The sequence below is a fragment of the Lycium ferocissimum genome, chromosome 3 (genome assembly GCF_029784015.1).
Source record: "Lycium ferocissimum isolate CSIRO_LF1 chromosome 3, AGI_CSIRO_Lferr_CH_V1, whole genome shotgun sequence".
Taxonomy (NCBI): domain Eukaryota; kingdom Viridiplantae; phylum Streptophyta; class Magnoliopsida; order Solanales; family Solanaceae; genus Lycium; species Lycium ferocissimum.
In genome coordinates this window covers 71,379,325-71,402,191 of record NC_081344.1, presented here as the reverse complement: position 1 = coordinate 71,402,191, position 22,867 = coordinate 71,379,325, and the positions used below count along the sequence as shown (strand labels likewise).

General features: G+C 35.5%; 2 protein-coding genes across 2 annotated transcripts; both read left to right on the top strand.

Moving 5' to 3' along the window:
- The first annotated feature begins 942 nt into the window (after positions 1-942).
- LOC132049069 (probable 6-phosphogluconolactonase 4, chloroplastic) lies at positions 943-13,515 on the top strand. Its single transcript, XM_059439728.1, is given in 6 exon segments — positions 943-1,041; positions 1,867-1,988; positions 2,077-2,212; positions 12,624-12,686; positions 12,688-12,955; positions 13,148-13,515. Coding segments are annotated over 6 exon segments (822 nt in total). The 3' UTR covers positions 13,282-13,515.
- LOC132049068 (probable aspartic proteinase GIP1) lies at positions 13,451-19,963 on the top strand. Its single transcript, XM_059439727.1, has 7 exons — positions 13,451-13,476; positions 15,431-15,650; positions 15,802-15,962; positions 16,333-16,698; positions 17,568-17,754; positions 18,305-18,537; positions 19,825-19,963. Exons 1-7 carry the CDS (start codon positions 13,451-13,453, stop codon positions 19,961-19,963), a joined length of 1,332 nt encoding a protein of 443 aa, XP_059295710.1.
- Positions 19,964-22,867: the final 2,904 nt, after the last annotated feature.

The following is a 22,867-nucleotide window of genomic DNA, read 5'->3' as shown; positions in this document are numbered from 1 at the left end:
GAATGATTAGAAAATGAGTAATTAATGTTAAGGGTAAAACAAGAAAAAAAAATTATCAACACAACAATGAATGCTTCTACCAAAGGCTATATAAATTGTACACTTTAACCAACTATTTTTTTTTTATCTCACGTGAACATATGTCGTAGTACTGAATATTTATTCTTTTCTCATGTATATACGTATGTACTTAAATTTTAATTCTCCGACACATTTATTTCCTCCGTGCACTTTTATTTGTTCACTTTTGACTTTTCAAGTTCTTTAAGAATTAATAAATGAAGTACTCCCTCCGTCCCATATCACTTGGCCACATTACTAAACTATTTTTTTATCCCACGTGGACATATGTGATAGTATCGAATATTTATTCTCTTCTCACGTATACACGTACGCACTTCAATTTTAATTCTCCGACACATATTTATTTCCTCCGTGCACTTTTACTTATTCACTTTTAACTTTTACGTTCTTTAAAATTAATAAATGAAGTCTTTCAATATCCCATATTACTTGGTCACATTACTAAAAATATTTTCAAATTACTTATTCATTCATAAAATTAAGATAAAATTAATTAAATCTTTTCCATCTTACCCTCTCCGTACCATATTACTTGGCCAGTTGCAAATTCTAACAAATAGTTGCATATTTAACACCCACCTTTATGGTTGTCTATATGAAGTATATTTTGTAAAGGTTACTTAGAGGACAATTTTGTCATTGCATCTTCCATTCCTTCTCTTATTTTTTCAAGACACACAGAAGGTTCTACTTCATTCCATCTCATCGTATTACAGAACTAAATTTTAGTTATGGAAAGAAAATACATTTTAAAGCTAACTTTCTGTATTTTAGAGTTTTGTAAAGGGAAGTTTAGTTACTTTGAGCATTGGTGACGAATTTAGAGCTTACATTACCACAGAAACTGTTTATATCCGAATGGCGTACAGAGCTACTGTGTTTCATTCACAACTGAGTGCTAACGAATTTGAGCAATTATTTTACAGTACTGGACTATATATTTTGAGTGATAATTCGGTAAACCCAAAATGAAAAACTTTTCTTTTAAGTGATAATTCTCACTGTTGGATTTCCTATTGAAATGTTCTTGCTTTTTTCAATAGCAAAACTTGATGTAATAAAGATTCATTAATACTACTTTAATTCCCATGATATCAGAATTACTTCAGTAATATTGATATACATACAGATACACGGAATGCATTTTATTACTAGCTTTGTCAGCTTCTAAGAACTTCCCTAAGGATTTAACATGAAAGAACATGTTAATGTCTATATGCTTCTTTTTTCCTTCACCGAGCACTTAGGCAAATGTTTATTGTTAACATTACTCACCAATTGTGCAGGTTTTTTTTTTGTCTCTACAAGTATTCTATCAACCACAGCACCACAGCTACAACGATAGCAACTGCCGATACCAACTTCTTTCAATATGTAAATAATGCGTATATAAACGGTGTAATCCTGGATGTGTGTGTATATATCAAACAGCTTAAACAATATGCTTTAGCTACGAAATACCTTCTTTGCCTGCCTTTACATATGTGTTGATAAGCTTAAAACTACATTCACACACAAATTCACACCAGTTACTTATATATGTGTTGATAAGCTTAAAACTACATTCACAAACAAATTCACACCAGTTACTTATATATGTGTTGATAAGCTTAAAACTACATTCACACACAAATTCACACCAGTGCATAAGTAACCATAACTGAAACTTTATTCAAAAACAATTTTGCAAGATACATATCGAAAAATATTGGGCTCGTGCTTGCACGGGCAACCTCCATCTAGTATAATAACAAAACATGACAGAGTGCGCACTGCGCCTAGCCTCTTTATGAACTTGCTGTGTCTTTAGCCAAGTACACAACTGATTTATCCGAGAAATTTTGCAAAGAGAGAGATGCTTTTACTGTGGTTGTTTCCGGTGGTTCTCTTAGTAAGTCTCTTAGGTAAATTATTAATTCTCTTTTCGTTTTTTAAGGTTTTCGGGGATGGTTTGGATGTTTGATTAATTACTTATGTTTTTTTGGAGTACAGGAAATTGGTGGAGCCACCGTATATTGATTCGATAGATTGGTCGAAGTGGTATGTTTTCTGGGTGGATGAGAGAGTTGTACCAAAGGATCATACTGACAGCAATTATTTGCTTGCTTATGATGCTTTTCTATCCAAGGTATATTTGATTTTCTACAATGTATTGATTTTAATGCCCTCACAGTGTGTGGTATCTTCATTAGTTTTCTACCTCTTATTTTTCAACTGTCATCTGAATATTTATTGTTCATCCCAGCTATTGTGATCTTTTACTTATTTGGCTGGTCAAAAATGTGAGACGCAGTAGGTTTATTGCAGTAGTGATTTCTTTTCATCTGTTCAATCAGGTCCCCATAGTATATGCAAGTGAGCAAGCTAGCCCGGACACAACAATTTAAAAAGAGAAGCTAAGTTAAAGCCTGCCAATGCATCAGTGAGGATTAAAATGATCTGATGGTCTCGTTAAAATGGAATTATATTTACATTAGATTTCTCGTCGTTAAGAGAAGCACCTCTTTTTTTTTTTTTTTTGGTTTTAATTCAAGCCACAACCCGGGTTACACTCCCATGTGGTATTGGGGTTTTGGCATGACCTCTACCCGTCTATTCAATAACCCAAAAGAATACCTCCGAGGACATAAACCTTAGCCTACAAAATTACATGTAGAGTAAGGAGGCTAACTCTTGAGTGAAGATGTTCTGACCATAAGGTAAAGTGAGAGGACTCCTCTCTTACAAATGATTTGAATAAGCAAAAGAGAACTAGCTTAGAGTAACTGAAAAGGAACTTAGTCATTAACAAAAGTGAAGCAGCCTTACCCGCAAGGGTGGCTCAGTTGGTTGAGCATGGGGCTTCCATAGTGGAGGTCTCAGGTTCGAAAACCCTTACCTCCTACAATTATTTGCTTTATCGAGTTCGAGCTCGCGCGGGGCTCTCGCCTAGTGTGGGTAATATCTTCTGTGTGGTTTGCGGGCTATTGCACAGGAGCAGGATTTACCTTGTGTGTACCCGAAGGGTAGCGGCTGCGGATTCTCGTCATTAAAAAAAAAAGTGAAGTAGCCTTTCTTAGTTTTGAGCATGAAGTGGACATAACCGCTTTGATCATTCTTTAATGAAGCTTTAGCTTTCCTTGGAAAATCTATAGCTTGTGTTAAGAACCTCTCTAGCTTAGGCTCAATTCCAATGTTGGCAAGTGTGTCAGCCACAAAGTTTGCTTCCCGATAGCAGTGATGAACTTGAGTCTGTCTCTGCTTCATAATATTTTGAATTTTCTCCATATCGTCTTTGAGGTAATTCTGGGCTTTATTGCTTCCCTGGATCATATTAACCAGTAGTTTGGAGTCAGTTTCAAGAGTAATGTTGTTGTACCCATTATCTATGCACAATCGGAGTCCTTTTAAAAGAGAAGGGTCTAAGACTTGTTGTTACTGCAAGTGCCAAAGAAAGAAAAGAAAGCCATGATTATCCTGTCCCTGTAGTCTCTGAGGATACCACCACGTGCTGCTTCTTCCGGATTACCTAACAGTCAGTGTTAAGCTTCAGAGTGTTAAGAGATTGGTCTGTACAATTTGATGATCTTGATGTCCAGTTGAGGTTGAACCCCTTCCACTTTATCATAAATATCTTCGCACTTGGAATAGGCTTCCATTTGAGGAAATTTGCTTCTCAAAACCAAGTTAACCAGTCTGCAAACTTTTTAGAGCATCTACTCTTCCAAATGTCCCAACGAATGATTGGAGGAGTGCACTACAGGAGGAGATCATGGATCATATTTTTAGGCTTGGTGAGCCACCACTGTATAGCCATGGTCCTAACAGTTTGGTGATGACAAGGAATTCCAGCCAAACAAAAACAACAACATACCCAATGAATCCCACAATGTGGGGTCTGGGGAGGGTATGGCAAGGAATTCCTTGCCATGGGGCTGGAATTCCTATGGCAAGGAATTCCAGCCCCGTTACAAAAAATTTGCCACAACTGCTTCATTTCCCCTTGACAGAACAAGTGATCAACATTTTCCTGCTTTTGATTATTGCTGCAACAGTCACATATTGAAGGGCCTTGAACCCCAGATTTTTGGATCTTACCATCAGTAGGGAGTCTATTATTATTATTTTTTTTTATGAAATAAGATGTTCAGTAGGGAGTCTATTATTAAGAGCCCTTAGCATAAAGAAGGAAACTTTAAAGGGGAGTTTAGGATGCCATATCTTCTTAGTGGTAAGAGACATGCTCCTTTGGCTTCTAGTAACCCTTGAAGCCGATTTGCAAGTGAAATCCCCACTCTCATCAGCTAACCAGATAGGATAATCTTTCTTATTAGAGAAAATTTTGATCTTAGTGATCTGTTGCACCATCTGGTCAGTCAGGATATTTTTGAGTTTCTGACCTCTGAAGATTCAATTTAATGATCTACGGACTTTTAATATTCAAAAAACTAAAGGGAAGTAAATATCCTTTTGCTAAGGTGCAACCAGAGCCAGATGCCTGTTCTTAGATAGAGCAATGCAGCCAATGTTGTTTGATTGAACATGTGGTGACGCAAATTGTTGGTTGGTATTTGACATTGTAGAAGATGGAAATGCAGAAACAAAGACAGTCTTCCCCTTTCTCCTTCTATGTACTTGGGACAGGAGTGGAGGTGTGGGCTGTTTGCTTTCTCACGTTTACGTTTGAGAATTACACAATTTCTACTGTGATTTACAGATCAACATATGCTTTGCAAGGGGCTAAAATGACTGTAGACACCTTCAGTAGTACTTATAGTGCAGAAGTTGGAGCAAGGAAAAAACTAACTGTCATACGAGGAAAAACTAGTGCTCGCCAAAAGCTTTCTGGTAAATTAGTGGGAAGCGGAACCTACCACTGAAGTGTAGGGGTGAAGCATTTGGTGTACTGAAAAACCTTGAGCCGTGCAACCGATACCCCTATTCACCCCTTGGGTGTGGCATTTGGCTTTAGCTCCTTATAGTTTGACCCTATTTTTGGGCGCTCTCGGTTAATCATGTGCAAAGCTATTGTGCAAAATTAACCATTTATCAGTTTTAGCTTTTTCACTTTGGAAATGAAACTCAGCCCATCTTCTGTTCCCACAAAAAGCTGATCGCCTCTCTTGTTTTTTTTTATTATTCTAATTGATAACTTGGTGTCGGGGCATTGCTCGCACAATCCCCTCTTGTTATTTGATAGAAAAGCAACACTAGTTACCTTAGATTGAATTTTATACTTCTATGATCACTAATACATCCTTGCAAGTGTTGTAAGTCCACAGTTGGAAGTGGACTTTAGACTTTTGTGTGTGTATGAGGGGGAGGTCTCTCAAGAATCTCTTTTATTAAGTACATTCACTGATAACTTCTGCTCTGAGTTCATTAAGATCCCTTTTAATTTGATTTACTGTGTTGAAAATTCACCTTTTAACAATCCAAACCATATGGCACAGTTATTTCACACTCGAATTATACATGAACTTTAATAAATAGATTTTTTTTTTCATAATGAACAACAAAGATTGACTTATTTAATGCAAGTGTATTTCACATCGGACTTCTCCGTTAAGTTAAATGAATACGCGTGTATAAATGATTTTAAACAATGGAGCAGGTCCCTTTTATTTTTGTGGGGGATTTGGATGTTATTACTATATAAGTGGGAATCAAAAGTTTTGTAGTCCTCACATTGAACTTTAATCTAATGAAGCTTTTACATGTGGCTTTTGTGTCTTTTTCCTTATTGCATATTCTTACTTTTACAATTATTCCCCTTTTTTTTTTCTTTTTTTTTTTTATGACATTTCACTTGGGCCTTTGTAATTGGTTAATGTAATAGTAACTTTTTATGATTTTATTTTTGTGTCTTTTTTTTTCTTATTGCATATTCTTACTTTTACATTTTTTTTTTTTTTTAAATGACATTTCACTTGTGGTTAATGTTATAATAACTTTTTATGAATTTATTTTTTTGCTCCTTATTAACTTATTTTTACTCCTTTATCTCAAAATAACCCCACTTGTGGGATTTTTGTTGTTGTGTTAGATGATTTTAGAAGATGAAAACATGAGTTTTGTTAATACATGTGAAAATAAAATACATTATTAAAATCTTAAATGAGTTTAAGATAAGCGCAAAATGAATTTGAAGCCCCATAGAGTATCGACAACTTTCGATCGAACCCGTAGCTTCACAAACTTTGTATTTAAACGATAAGTTATTAATTTAGTTCTAACTTAAAAATAAGAATTCCGTAAATTTCATATGTTGGCTCTACATCTGAATTGAAGTAAATAATTTCGTTAACATTGAAAGTTAAAATGTTTAAGAAGCCCGGGCCTCATGAAACTAGTATTATGAATAATGATCAAGTATTAGCAAACTCCATTTCTTACTACTATTATTGCTTTATTTGCTTTGTGTGTAATTTTTTAATCCAATTTTCCTTTCATTATCGTTTGGATTACCTTTCCGAGGATTTTCAATAATTCAATCTAAATACACAAAGGTAGGGGGGGTAAGGTCCCACTTGTGGGATTAGGGCATGTTGTTGTTTATTAGAAAAATACTTCAAACATCTAAAATTGTAAAGATTTCTTGATGAGAATGATTTGGAGAGCTTTTCTAGCTAGAGGAGTTTAGTGGGGTTAAGTGTTAAGAGGATCAATTGAGAAGTAGTTCAACATAGCTTAAACAATTGTCAATTGTGCATGTTGTAAAATTTAATGAGCGCAATTGGCCAACTCACTACCTCATAGAGCTGCTGGTAATATCAATTGGCCACTTGAACTTAATATTGACTTTGCTGAATTCCCTTCTAAGTGGGTTTGAATTGCACCCTCAATCTTGACCTACTCACGCTCAGTGCTCTTTGCTACCTCCAGCAAGTTCAATGGGCTTGCCTTAACATCTTATTTGGCAGTCCGGCCAGCTCTAAAGCACAAAGCATCTAAAATGAAGATGGTTGCGAGCAAAATTATATTAAGAACGTAATTGATCTATTTTAGTTAAGGAAAATAATTGTGAAAAACAACGAAAGAGAATTATATTAAGAACGTAATTGATCTATTTTAGTTACCTTCATCGCATCCAGCACCTCCAAAAGCATGTAGTGTTTCGTAGTATCCATCATGTTCATCCCATTATGTTGTTGTTGACGTCGTTACTACTTTCTATTTAATTGGCTTTTGGCAGAAAGCTTCCAAGTAATGCTTGAAGACCTAAAATTTCGTAACTGAAAGAGTAAACTATTACTCCAGGTTAAACATTCCATTTCCTTTGCTTAGATTTCAAATCCAAATGTACTAACTCAAGAAATCATAAAACAAAATACAACCTTGATGTAGTAACCAACAACAAACTAAAAGTATAAGCATAAAATGACTAAATTAATCTTTTAAGAAAAGCTATATATGCTGGTGGAAAACATGTTGAGGATCCTCAAGTAAGCATTGTCTTTTTGTCTCTGTGTGGTTGCTGCCACTGAGAGTCTCTAAACCTTCCAAGGATGAAGAGATGAAATTTTTTTGTAATTTTGCTGAAAAGAAACTACAAAATGCCTCCTTTGATAGTGATATTTATCAATTTTGCTTCAAAGAGACTATCAATGCAAATAAAAATTAGTATTTGCAAACGAGCCAATTGCTTCTCCTAAAACGTCTGAATTCATAAAGCACTTATATTGGAAGATGAGGAAATTCGCAAAAGAATATTACGATGATCTAATTGTAGGGGGGAAAAGGAAGTTTGCAGTGTAACTACTACAGGAGACGTTCTTTTTTTAAATAATTATCTAGTTCACTTGCAGTTTTATTTTTTATTTTTTTATTTTCTATTTTTAAATTCTGATTTTTGTGGTGATGACACGTGTCATCCTACCATTCTTTTGCCTCTCCTTTTCTATATAGATAGATAGATACTTGCTTCACATGTGAACTGCGCGCCTTCGTTATTTGATCTTATTATGAATGATGATAGCTGTTACATCATCATTATTCTCATTTCACATCTTTAACTCTGTCTACCGCCTTTACTTCTCTTGGACAGATACCTATTCCTGCTGGTCATGTGTATGCCATTAATGAGGCATTATCAGCAGAGGGTGCAGCAGATGATTATGAGACTTGCCTAAAGCACTTAGTTAACAGCAATATTGTAGACATCTCTAAGAGAGTGGATTTCCAAAATTTGATGTGATGCTATTGGGTATGAGTCCAGATGGACATGTAGCATCCTTGTTTCCTTCTTGTCCATGAGAAAGAGAAGTAGGTCACCTTCATCAAGGACTCTCCAAAACCTCCATTGGACAGGATTACATTTACATTTCCTGTAATAAACTCGTCTGCAAATATCGCACTTGTAGTAGCAGGTGCTGAAGGCAGATATTCATAAATCGCTAGGTGATAGTGACGGTTCTGATTTGCTGCCTGTGCAGATGGTTTCACCTGAAGGAGAATTGGTTTGGTTTTTAGAGCTGCAGCTTCAAAGCTGTAGGGATGATGAAATATGTGAGTTGTGAATTAGTCCTTCACTGCAGTGTGTATTTTGAGACAATACATTCTCGAGTAGGGATGTTTTTCCCAGTATAGCCAGTAGAATGTTGAGGCTTCATATGCCATAATCCAATTTCTGGCAGTTTTCCAGTTGTTTCTGTAATGTATCTTTGGCTACCAGGAAGTCGGTAATAATAGTACAGTTTGTGCTGTCTACTTTCTTTTTCATCTACCTGTTAGGCATGTGGCTAGATTCTTTTGTGTCATGAACAGGGTGTGAAATGCCAACATCCATTTATGGTGCACAGCAATGCTTATTTTACTAATTTTATTACTAATATATAGAAATGAGAGTTGGGAAGGACGAACAGGGGAACAATTGTAATTTTCATGTTTCATTTGGGGCAAATTTGGAACTAAAGTCACTCTGCTAGGTATATACGATTCTTCCATTTTCACACAGATTCTAGAATCTACTCAATCAGTATATCTAGTAAACTCGAGCTCATCAAAGATTTTGTTCTTTCATGTGCTAATACAAAACTACCCAGGAGACTCCCTAAAGGAGTCACCGGAGTAGCCGCATTAGGAAGATTCAACTATTCATTACCATTTCAGCTAAGCAGAGCTTTCTCTTCTCCGGCAATATTCGCAGTTTGCTTGCCTAGTTCCACCACCAGCAACGGCGTCGCATTTTTCAATACAGCCGGATCTTACTACCTCCAACCAGGAATTGATGTTTCAAAATCATTGATTTACACTCCAATGCTGTTAAATCCATACGTTGGAACGGTGATATTATCGTACAGGTATTCGTCCAACGAGTAATATCAATTCTTTATTAAACTCCATTTTTCTAACATTTATTATGGGGTAACTTACATAAACTACTATAGTTTTTAGGTTTCTAATAAATCCTAGCTATTGTTTTTGTAATTAGAATTGGTAGCTGTATTTATCGGTTTCGTGAGGATACAGGTGACAGCAAGTCAAATACATATGTGCAAAATTAACCATTTATCAGTTTTAGCTTTTTCACTTTGGAAATGAAACTCAGCCCATCTTCTGTTCCCACAAAAAGCTGATCGCCTCTCTTGTTTTTTTTTTTTTTTTCTAATTGATAACCGTGGTGTCGGGGCAGCTTGCTCGCACCTTAATCCCCTCTCTTGTTATTTGATAGAAAAGCAACACTAGTTACCTAGATTGAATTTTATACTTCTATGATCACTAATACATCCTTGCAAGTAAGTGTTGTAAGTCCACAGTTGGAAGTGGACTTTAGACTTTTGTGTGTATGAGGGGAGGTCTCTCAAGAATCTCTTTTATTAAGTACATTCACTGATAACTTCTGCTCTGAGTTCATTAAGATCCCTTTTAATTTGATTTACTGTGTTGAAAATTCACCTTTTAACAATCCAAACCATATGGCACAGTTATTTCACACTCGAATTATGCATGAACTTTAATAAATAGATTTTTTTTTTTTTTTTTTCATAATGAACAACAAAGATTGACTTATTTAATGCAAGTGTATTTCACATCGGACTTATCCGTACATCGCAGTTAAATGAATACGCGTGTATAAATGATTTTAAATAATGGAGCATGTCCCCTTTTATTTTTGTGGGGGATTTATTACTACTATATATAAGTGGGAATCAAAAGTGTTGTAGTCCTCACATTGAACTTTAATCTAATGAAGCTTTTACATGTGGCTTTTATGTCTTTTTCCTTATTGCATATTCTTACTTTTACAATTATTTCTTTTTTCTTTTTTCTTTTTTTTATGACATTTCACTTGGGCCTTTGTGATTGGTTAATGTAATAGTAACTTTTTATGATTTTATTTTTGTGTCTTTTTTTTTCTTATTGCATATTCTTACTTTTACAATTTTTTTTTTTAAATGACATTTCACTTGGGCCTTTGTCATTGGTTAATGTTATAGTAACTTTTTATGAATTTATTTTTTTGCTCCTTATTAACTTATTTTTACTCCTTTATCTCAAAATAACCCCACTTGTGGGGTTAAAATCTTAAATGAGTTTAAGATAAGCACAAAATGAATTTGAAGCTCCGCGGAGCTAGAGTGTCGACAACGGTTTCGATCGAACCCAGTAGCTTTGGTCCACAAACTTTGTATTTAAACGATAAGTTATTAATTTAGTTATGAATAACTTAAAAATAAGAATTCAGAACCCATAAATTTCATATGTTGGCTCTACATATGAGTTGAAGTAAATAATTTCGTTAACATTGAAAGTTAAAATGTTAAAGAAGCCCGGGCCTCATGAAACTAGTATTATGAATAATGATCAAGTATTAGCAAACTCCATTTCTTACTACTATTATTACTTTATTTGCTTTGTGTGTCTGCCTTTAGCTGTTGTTATTTTCCTTTCATTATCGTTTGGATTACTTCCTTTGAGCCGAGGATCTATCAGAAACAAGCCACAAAGGTAGGGGTAAGGTCCCACTTGTGGGATTAGGGCATGTTGTTGTTTATTAGAAAAATACTTCAAACATCTAAAATTGTAAAGATTTCTTGATGAGAATGATTTGGAGAGCTTTTGTAGCTAGAGGAGTTTAGTGGGGTTAAGTGTTAAGAGGATCAATTGAGAAGTAGTTCAACATAGCTTAAGCACAATTGTCAATTGTGCATGTTGTAAAATTTAATGAGCGCAATTGGCCAACTCACTACCTCATAGAGCTGCTGGTAATATCAATTGGCCACTTGAACTTAATATTGACTTTGCTGAATTCCCTTATAAGTTGGTTTGAATTGCACCCTCAATCTTGACCTACTCACTCTCAGTGCTCTTCGCTAACTCCAGCAAGTTCAATGGGCTTGCCTTGACATCTTATTTGGCAGTCCGGCCAGCTCTAAAGCACAAAGCATCTAAAATGAAGATGGTTGCGAGCAAAATTATATTAAGAACGTAATTGATCTATTTTAGTTAAGAAAAATAATTGTGAAAAACAACGAAAGAGAATTATATTAAGAACGTAATTGATCTATTTTAGTTACCTTCATCGCATCCAGCACCTCCAAAAGCATGTAGTGTTTTGTAGTATCCATCATGTCCATCCCATTATGTTGTTGTTGACGTCGTTACTACTTTCTATTTAATTGGCTTTTGGCTAGAAAGCTTCCAAGTAATGCTTGAAGACCTAAAATTTCGTAACTGAAAGAGTAAACTATTACTCCAGATTAAACATTCCATTTCCTTTGCTTAGATTTCATACTCTTATCCAAATGTACTAACTCAAGAAATCATAAAACAAAATACAACCTTGATGTAGTAACCAACAACAAACTAAAAGTATAAGCATAAAATGACTAAATTAATCTTTTAAGAAAAGCTATATATGCTGGTGGAAAACATGTTGAGGATACCTCAAGTAAGCATTGTCTTTTTGTCTCTGTGTGGTTGCTGCCACTGAGAGTCTCTAAACCTTCCAAGGATGAAGAGATGAAATTCTTTTTTGTAATTTTGCTGAAAAGAAACTACAAATGCCTCCTTTGATAGTGATATTTATCAATTTTGCTTCAAAGAGACTATCAATGCAAATAAAAATTAGTATTTGCAAACGAGCCAATTGCTTCTCCTAAAACGTCTGAATTCATAAAGCACTTATATTGGAAGATGAGGAAATTCGCAAAAGAATATTACGATGATCTAATTGTAGGGGGAAAAAGGAAGTTTGCGGTGTGACTACTACAGGAGATGTCTGATTAAAAGAGTTACAGACGGTTACAGTGACTTTTTTTTTTTTAAGAAAAAAAATTATCTACTTTCTTTTTTTAAATAATTATCTAGTTCACTTGCAGTTTTATTTTTTATTTTTTCATTTTCTATTTTTAAATTCTGATTTTTGTGGTGATGACACTTGTCATCCTACCGTTCTTTTGCCTCTCCTTTTCTATATAGATAGATAGATACTTGCTTCACATGTGAACTGCCTTCGTTATTTGATCTTATTATGAATGATGATAGCGGCTACATCATCATTATTCTCATTTCGCATCTTTAACTCTCTGTCTACTGCCTTTACTTCTCTTGGACAGATACCTATTCCTGCTGGTCATGTGTATGCCATTAATGAGGCATTATCAGCAGAGGGTGCAGCAAGATGATTATGAGACTTGTCTAAAGCACTTAGTTAACAGCAATATTGTAGACACCTCTAAAGAGAGTGGATTTCCAAAATTTGATGTGATGCTATTGGGTATGGGTCCAGATGGACATGTAGAATCCTTGTTTCCTGGGCATCCTCTTGTCCATGAGAAAGAGAAGTGGGTCACCTTCATCAAGGACTCTCCAAAACCTCCATCGGACAGGATTACATTTACATTTCCTGTAATAAACTCGTCTGCAAATATCGCACTTGTAGTAGCAGGTGCTGGTCCATATCGCTTTGAATCTCTTAGCCTTATCTGACCTCTTTTTATGCTTTTTATTGAGCCGAGGGTCTTTTGGAAACAGCCGTCCTAACTTGGTAGGAGTAAGGTCTGCGTACACTCTACCCTCCCCAGACCCCACGTTGTGGGATTTCACTGGGTTGTTGTTGTTGTTGTTGTTGTAGTAGCAGGTGCTGGAAAGGCAGATGTAGTGCATAAATCGCTAGGTGATAGTGACGGTTCTGATTTGCTGCCTGTGCAGATGGTTTCACCTGAAGGAGAATTGGTTTGGTTTTTAGACGACGCTGCAGCTTCAAAGCTGTAGGGATGATGAAATATGTGAGTTGTGAATTAGTGCTTCACTGCAGTGTGTATTTTGTAATTTTCAATACATTCTCGAGTAGGGATGTTTTTTCCCAGTATTGCCAGTAGAATGTTGAGGCTTCATATGCCATAATCCAATTTCTGGCAGTTTTTCCGCAGTTGTTTCTGTAATGTATCTTTGGCTACCAGGAAGTCGGTAATAATAGTACAGTTTGTGCTGTCTACTTTCTTTTCATCTACCTGTTAGGCATGTGGCTAGATTCTTTTGTGTCATGAACAGGGTGTGAAATGCCAACATCCATTTATGGTGCACAGCAATGCTTATTTTACTAATTTTATTACTAATATATAGAAATGGGAGTTGGGAAGGACGAACGGGGGAACAATTGTAATTTTCATGTTTCATTTGGGGCAAATTTGGAACTAAAGTCACTCGGTTAGGTATATACGATTCTTCCATTTTCACACAGATTCTAGAATCTACTCAATTAATATATCTATTTTCTTTCTCGTTTCTCGCTCTCTGCTTCTGGCTGTTGTTACTGCTCCTCAATTCTGATCATTGTTTTAAATTTTTGCTTTGGTTGGAGTTTGTCTTCAATGTTGCTGTATTTCTGACTTTTGAGTTACGGTAAGTTTTTCTTCTTCTTTTTGTGACTTTCTCCACTCTCTCTTCTTCAATATGTCCAATTCTTGGAAATGGAACTACAATGGTAGCTATTTTCGTTCTTCTTTGGATTTTTAGGTGATCATATCAGCATTGTATCTGATTTGTACATTGTTTGAAAAAAGAAATGGATACCTATATGGTTTTGGATATTTGATGAACTAAAATCCGGCTTTTCTCGATAATTAAATCTAATTAGCATTTTTATTCAATTTCGAGTGGTCTTCTTTTCTTTTCTTTATTTTCTCTTTGTTTCGAGGTTCATAGTTCATTTGAAAAATGATTTGCCCTGATGCCATTTGTTTTGTTAGTTTCTTAGCAAGTGGTTCCTACCTATATGGTTTTGGATATTTGATGAACTAAAATCCGGCTTTTCTCGATAAATAAAGCTAATTAGCATTTTAATTCAATTTCGAGTAGTCTTTTTTTTTTTTTTTTAGAGGTTCATAGTTCATTTGAAAAATGATTTGCCCTGATGTCATTTGTTTTGTTAGTTTCTAGCAGGTGGTTCCGAAAAGTAAATTCTTTTCCTCTGCTTTTTTTTTTATTTTCGGCCTTGCGGGTACTTTGGGTGATATAATATTCATGATAGTGACTTAGTACTAACATCATTATGCACAAGATCCTCCAAGAACAATTCAAAAGGGAAGAACTTTATGTTTAGCGATAAGCTTGAAACAACTAAACAAATTATTTCCTCAATAAAACTAGGATGCTCAAATTAATGTTTACTTTACATTGTTTTCACTTTGTGTCCATCTATTATACATCTAAACATTGATTTTTTTTTTTTAAAAAAAATATTATGCGGGTGTGTGAACTTTTGCATAAAGTGTCTGTTGCCTCTAGATCCACATTACTACTATCTGACTTGAATTGTATATTTAATTTCTTTAAAAAATTATTGTCACAAAACTGTGTTGGATACATCGACAATCTCTTAATCTTAACTGTAAATTTCATTTAGACACTCGAAATACGGTTTGTTTCGATTTAACACTACGAATACATGATAAAGTGTTTCTATCAGACACTTCCAACTCTAATTTTGGAAAGGCTTTTGCATGTTCGCAAGTGGCCGTCATTACGTAGATAAATGAACCACTAAAAATATGTCACTTCCTTTAATAATACATATCAATCTAAATAAGCCATAAAATCTCGTAGATATTTCAATGAAACTGATGTGTATAACTAAATAAGGCGAAATTAAAGTAACCCATGTCATAAACTCACGAAAAGCTCGAACAATGTTTAGCAAGAGGGTACTTGTACCCTAAACCAACACATGTGGATAGATAGAGAATACCTAAACTCATTCTATATATAGGTGAATGAAGCAAGAACAGTACATCATTCTACTATAGAACTAAACTAGCCAATTAGCAAAACTCCAAGCAATTAGCCATGCAGAGGCCAAAATCTTTAACACTCATTACTTCCTTCATCTTTCTCTTTACTATTCTTCATTCTTCTTCTCCAGTTTCTTCACAAAAAGCATTTCTAACTCCTATATAAGGAAAGACAACTCCACAAATCTATACTCTCTCTCGCTCTATCTCAAAACTCCATTACAAGTCACAAATTTACATCTTGACCTTGGTGCTTCACTGACTTGGGCTGACTGTACTCGTCGTTACAAATCTTCCTCCTATCAGTGGCGGAGCCAGGATTTCCGCCGAGAGGGTTCAAAATATAAAAAAGTAAACATACGAAGAAGCCTAAGGGGGTTCAATATCTATTATATATACATAAAAAATAATTTTAACCTTATAAAAACAGTGTTTTTTTCCGCCGAGGGGGTTCGGATGAACACCCTCGGCATAGTGTGGCTCCGCCACTACCTCCTATAAGCACCTTCTCTATAACGACACCCTTTGCATTGCCCTTGAAACCGGCATCTATGGCAATTGTTACAAGAAACCCGGTCCCGGTTGTTCCAATGACTCGTGTAACTATTTCCCTGAAAACTCGGTCACACACGAGCCTTATGTGAAAGTACTACTATCTGAGGAGTCAAATAGCTTTTCTTTACTATTTAAGACTTACTCCCTTGGTCTAAAAAATACATTTTATATACAAATTCATCCTTAACATCAGTATGTTTAACTTTCAAACTCCAAATCAAATCATAACAACAACAACATATCTAGTGTAATCCACAAGTGGGGTCTAGGGAGGGTAATATGTACACACACCTTACCTCTACCTTGAAAAGGTAAAAACGCTGTTTCGGGGAGACCCTCAGCTCATAATGAAAATATATACTACATCATTTATCTTGATTTGTTTGGCATTATTTTCTTTAATGTTTATCATTTTATATTTTTATTTTTTGTCTCATGTTATATGTATTTATTAATTTGATATAAACATCGTGTGCAGATTGGCATTACCAACCACAGACGGCCAGAATCCTTGTAAACTCGAGCTCATCAAAGATTTTGTTCTTTCATGTGCTAATACAAAACTACTCAGGGGACTCCCTAAAGGAGTCACCGGAGTAGCCGCATTAGGAAGATTCAACTATTCATTACCATTTCAGCTAAGCAGAGCTTTCTCTTCTCTGGCAATATTCGCAGTTTGCTTGCCTAGTTCCACCAACAGTAACGGCGTCGCATTTTTCAACACAGCCGGACCTTACTACCTCCAACCAAGAATTGATGTTTCAAAATCATTGATTTACACTCCAATGCTGTTAAATCCATACGTTGGAACTGTGATATTATCGTACAGGTATTCGTCCAACGAGTAGTATTCCTGATATTTATATGGTTTACTCAATTCTTTATTAAACTCCATTTTTCTAACATTTGTGATTGGGTAACTTACATAAACTACTATTAGTTTTTTAACCAATCGTAGCTACTGATTTTGTAATTACAATTCGTAGCTATGTTTTACCGGTTTCGCGTGGATTCATGTGTATTCAAAGTTCCAAGTAAGCCAAATACATATGTATATAGATCAGTCAAACAACACATACAGTCATACTCTACTTTTCCAAAATACAATAAGTCAAATATATATGTATATAGATCAGTCAAATAACACATACAGTCATACTCTACTTTTCCAAAATACAGTAAACCAAATACATATGTATATAGATCAGTCAAATAACACATACAGTCCAATACATCTAGTTTGCCCAAAAAAATACAGTCAGCCAAACACATATACCTTATAGCTACGAGCTGTAAATACAAATACCTTATAGCGACGGTTTGTAATAAAATTTAAATATAGTTATTATAGTTAAACACCTTGTTAAATATAGTTGTTATAGTTAAACACCTCTTAAATATAGTTATTATAGTTAAACACCTCATGGATTATGTAAAAATTCCTTTATTATTTCTCCAAAGTGAACAGTCCACTAGGCGGTCTTTTATTAAAAGATATATAAAAGGTCTTCATTAATGGATTTTGTAGGCGAGTTATTTTAAAGGTGACAGATGAATTTCATACTTCCTAGGTAAACTATAAGAAGTTTTGTGGGTTCTTTATTTTACTTAATAAATAAACATGATATTTCATTGATTGGGATACTAAAGTTATAATGTAAGAAAAGTGGTTAGTGAATACTTAGATACACATTCTTATAGGTATCCGTCCAGTGAGTACTTCATTGGAGTGAGTTCGATGAAAATCAATGGTAAATCCGTGCCGTTAAATCAAACGCTGCTGAAAATCAACAAGGAGAATGGGTACGGCGGGACGAAGATTAGCACGTCGACACCACACACGGTGTTGTGGACGGAGATGTTCAAGGTGGTGACAGAGAAGTTTGTGGCGGAAGCAAAGGTGAAGGAAAATATTCTATTCATAAACTCAAATGATTCGCACACTTTTAAAATATATATCTAGCAGCATGCTTATTTAGGGAAATTTTAAAAAATATACAGCTTTTGAAAATATTTACGCCACGTAGCTCAATATACAATATTATACAACATTATACTCTGGGGGCGGGGGGAATCATTATACATAATGTATTAACCTCGTATAAAGTGCATAATAGTGTATAAAAGGTGTTCATACACAAATATGTTGAAAATGGGGTGTTTATACACAAAGTATGGGCTACGTGGCGTAAACATTTACAATAAAAATACACATAGAGCGTAATTATATTCTCCCAATATTGTATTCGTAAACTCATTAAATATTTAAATGCTCTCCGCAATCTCCACTCTATGAAAATAACTAGCAGTACCTCTATTTATAATAGAACAACACCTATTTTGACTGTAAACTGGAAAAAGTATTACTATATAAATTTGACTATAAATCATATCCTGACATTATTAAAATATCAAATCCTAACGAATTTTGATTTTCTACAACTTTGAAGGCGATGAATTTGACAGTGACAACTCCGGTGAAGCCGTTCGACGTGTGTTTTCCGGCCAAGCTGATTGCGACCACGCGCGTTGGACCGGCGGTTCCCACTATTGATTTGGTTTTGCATAAACAGGATGTGTTTTGGAGGATATTCGGGTCGAATTCGATGGTTCGGGTTAAGGCCCAAAATGTGGATGTTTGGTGTTTGGGCTTTGTGGATGGTGGGCTTGAGCCCAGGACATCTATTGTGATCGGCAACTCGCAGAATTGCCCTTCTTTTGGGGTGGTCTTTAAATTTTGCCCCTCATATTTGAAATGTTTAAATTTTGCCCTTCGGCTAACACCCATAGGTTCCAGGTTCGAACCCACGCGCAGTCAAAATTTTAAAAAAAATTCGCAAGGCAGAGTTTAAATTTCGCTATGCCGCCAACGGCATACACTTGTGAAGGAATTACCAAAGTTATGCCGGACCCGGCATACTTATGCCTTGTGGGCAGACTTGGCATAAGTATGCCGGGTCCGGCATAACTTTGATAATTCCTTCACAAAGTTATGCCGGATCCGGCATAAAAGTTTGCCCATTAAAAGTATGCCCCCACCGGCATAACTTTGTGAAGGAATTATCAAAGTTATGCCGGGTCCTAACAGAAATAAATATTTGAGTGATAAGTCATAGCATGTTTTGTTACCAGTTTCCCGAGAAAGTGGTTCAAAATATTCATCATTCTTGTGGAAGCTTGCTAGGTGTATCACGTGGAGGACCTAAAGTTTCGACATTGTGGATAGCATTCGAGTGCTTGACTAACTATCTATAGCTAGCTTACTTACACACTTAATTATTGTCTTTGGCTTTATCTAAGATTTACTTCTTGACGAATAAACATGCTCTTGTGCTCGGTGGAAATGGTACGGAATCTTTGGTGCAAATGCAATTCATGATGAGGTTGTCAATCGTGGCGGAGATGTGTTAATATTATTGTTAAGTTTGGATTCTCGTTTATTTTAATTAAGATGGGCATGTAGTTAAAAATTATGTGAAGAATCGACTTTTTCTTGAATACTTATGCCTTAGGCGGACAGCATCGCATATCCGGGTCGGCATAACTTTGATAATTCCTTCACAAAGTTATGCAGTGTCCGGCATAAAGTTTGCCCATTAAAGTATGCCCCACCGGCATAACTTTGTGAAGGAATTATCAAAGTTATGCTTGACCGATATCTTATGCCAAGTCGCCCCATAAGGCATGAGTATGCCGGGTCCGGCATAAAATTTGTAATTCCTTAACAAAAGTATGCCGGGTCCGGCATACACGGGACCCAAACCTTGTCTTGCGATTTTTTTTTTTAATTTATGCTTGAGCGGGGGTTCGAACTCAGAACCTCATGATTTCGGCGCGAAAGCTCAAAGTTGCAATGCAAAGGGCAAAAATTAAAGACCAGCAATAGGAGGGGCATAATTTAAAGACCACAAATATGAGGGGCAAAATTTAAAGACCACCCCAAAAGAAGGGCACTCCGCGCAAAAAAATGTATTGTGATTGGTGGGCATCAAATAGAGGATAATTTGCTTCAATTTGATTTGGCTAAAAAGAGAGTTGGGTTTAGTTCTTCACTGTTGTTCAGGAGCACCAATTGTGCAAATTTCAATTTCAGTAGTAGCAAGAACTAGTTATGATGTTTTACATTTTCCCAATTTGGTCGTTTCTATGAGTGTTTAAACCTAAAGTTGTGTGACGATGAGTTATATGTTATCTTGGGATGCATGTCTCTCTTTTCTATACTTTGTATCATCCTTCTGATATCGGTAAACCATGCGAGCTGGTTAGATACATGGCGCAAAGAGCTTGTAACATCCTGTTTGATTATTACAACAACATACCCAAAATAAGAAGGAGAGGGGGGGGGGGGGGGAGGGTAAGCAGCCTTACCCCTTCCTTTTCTGAAGGTAGAGAGGTGGTTTCTAAAAGACCCTCATCTCAAAGAAAACATTTCAAAGCAGGCTCAAGATTTCACTTTCTTGTGCCACTCAAGTATATGGCATTTGTCTTTCTTAGGGCCTTCGTTACTTACCTAATGAAAGTATTCAACAGTCTTTTTAGTAGCCTTAAATAAGGCTTTCAGACTTGCCCTTTTAGTAGTTGATTCACTCTTGAAGCGCAAAAAAAATGGCAATAATCAAACCTGCTTTGAAATGCTTTCTTTGAGCCACTCTTTATTCAGGGATTTGGCCTAACTCCAATAAAAGAGATTAAAGATGTGAACTTGTCTATTTACACTAGAAATTGGGTGGACCTATAGAATGAAATCTTTGGAATTGGTCTTGATTGGATTTTCTTAAACAAAGACCTGGTCCAATCAAATTTTGTCTTTGTCTATTCCAATTGAAGAACAAATAGTAATACACACAAAAAAGGCGAGAAATTTCTAAAATCTTGAGGGGTGCCAAGATTTTCCCCTTGCTTCAATATGATGAGGTCAAGTTCTAATCTTTATAAGTAGTACTACAATTTATAATAATGTTTCAATCCAATAATACTTGTAGTTTGGGTTCATTGATGTTGTTATAATATTGGGATGTATTTAGTTTTGCTATGCAGTAGTTTGAGTCAATGGGTGGTGTGATGACACTGAGATTGAACTTTGAGTTAATTGCAAATTATATATATATATATATATATATATATATATATATATATATATATATATATATATATATATGTGTCTCTTCTTATTCGTTTAGCATACTGTTTTGTTGTAGTTAAGTGTTCTTTTTTCCTTTTCGACCTGCTATATTTTTGCTTTATCCTAAGCCGAGGGTCTATTTGAAACCACCTCTCTACCTTCCACGGTAGGGGTGTAAGAGCTGCGTACACTCTACCCGCCTCCCAGACTCCACTTGTGATATTACCCTGGGTTTGTTGTTGTTCATATATTGTTTGTTACCCTTGAACTCACATGTACACTCATGTTATTATATATAATTCAAAGATTATCTTGTTTACTATGAAAATGAAATCAGAAAGATACTATGTGGTGGAGAGGTTTCTGATGTCTTTGGAATACAAGCAGAGAAGGTGAGTATCTGTAAAATCAGGGGTGGCTCGATTATAATGCCAATAAAGCAATCGCTTGGGGCTCTAGTTTTTTTGGGCCCCTATTTATTCCTTAAAGATTTATTTTATATATAAACTGTTGCATCAATTGAAATAAGTTTTTCAAAATTAAAATTAATAAAATCTTATCTAAGATTAACAACGTCTCAAGAGAGATTGAATGGATTAGCTATATTATCAATTGAAAGGGAATTGTTAGAAAAAATCGATTATAAAACCGTAATTAATAACTTCGCATCTAAAAAAGCTAGAAAAGTAGACTTTAAATAAAAATATATATGACGATTTTTCCTTTAAAAAAAATTAGGCCCTCTATTTGAAGTTGGCTTTATGCCCCTAATTTGTTGAGACGGCCTGTGTAAAACGTATCAATGTTGATAATAAATTGAGAAGTCAGTATGTGTGATAGAGTTGTTCCATGTTAGGTTATAGTCTGAGATGTTGCCTAAGGAATTTGAGGCTATTTCCCGCTTGTAAGAATAAGGGGTGCCAAAAGTTACTCTCATTGCTTGAGGATAAGCCCAAGTTCCAATCTTTATAAGCATGTGTAGTGCTGTCAATATGATGCACCTCTTTTTATGCATGCATATTGTTGTATATTTAGGTTCTCAAGAAAAAAGAACTTTGTATATCTAATACTCCTAGAAATTTGGCTCCACTATGTTTTTAGGTTGCCTATTTCCAGTTCTGGGTGCAATCTAGTATTTTATGTCTATGCGCGTGCTTTATAGTTTCTTCAATTTTGTTTATTATTCGAGTAGAAAAGCATAAGGCAGCAAGTGCCTACTATAAAGGAGTTTGTCTTTCTCCCAAAGACAACTCTTTTACCATTGAACTCACACAACTATGTTAATATAGTTCAAAGATTGGGCCCAAGAGATTTTGTCTAGTGGTAAGAATGCAAAATGTGATGTGTGGGTTCAGCGCATGTCACGAGCTCAAACATTGTTGCAAATAAAAGCCTGATATTTATGTGGAGAAGGGTAGTGGAAAGGGACCATCATTTGCCGAGTTTCACGCCATGCGTCCAAGGGCGGATTTAAAGGGGAGTGAGCTTAGCAAAAAATTTCTATATATATAGGGAAGATTTTATGTGTTTATGTACACATATAAGTTTTGAATACCCAGAACAAATACAAAAGGATAGTTTAAGTGGTCCAAGGTGTTCAAAATACTCTTCAACGTCCAAGGTTTGATTCCTAGGGACAACCTTTTTTTTCATGTTTAACTTTTATAGCTTTTCTTCGAATCCCTAAGTAAAAATTCTCGATCCGCCACTGCATGCGCCTACTGGCTCATTGGGATTTCTCAGTTATCGAATATCATCTTGTCTACTACTAAAAGGAAATTAAAGGGGATATAAGAGGGATTAATTTTGATGGAAAGTCAGATATGGTAGAGTGAAACTTGGAGCTTGTCTCAGTCGTTGCTCTCAAAGGAATCTGAGGCAATTCTCAGTT

Coding starts and splice junctions, on each gene's coding strand:
- LOC132049068 (XM_059439727.1), top strand. CDS start 13,451: ATGTATCTTTGGCTACCAGGAAGTCG. Junction 15,963..16,332: donor AAAGTACTACTATCTGAGGA/GTCAAATAGCTT, acceptor CATCGTGTGCAG/ATTGGCATTACCAACCACAG. Junction 17,755..18,304: donor AGTTTGTGGCGGAAGCAAAG/GTGAAGGAAAAT, acceptor ACAACTTTGAAG/GCGATGAATTTGACAGTGAC.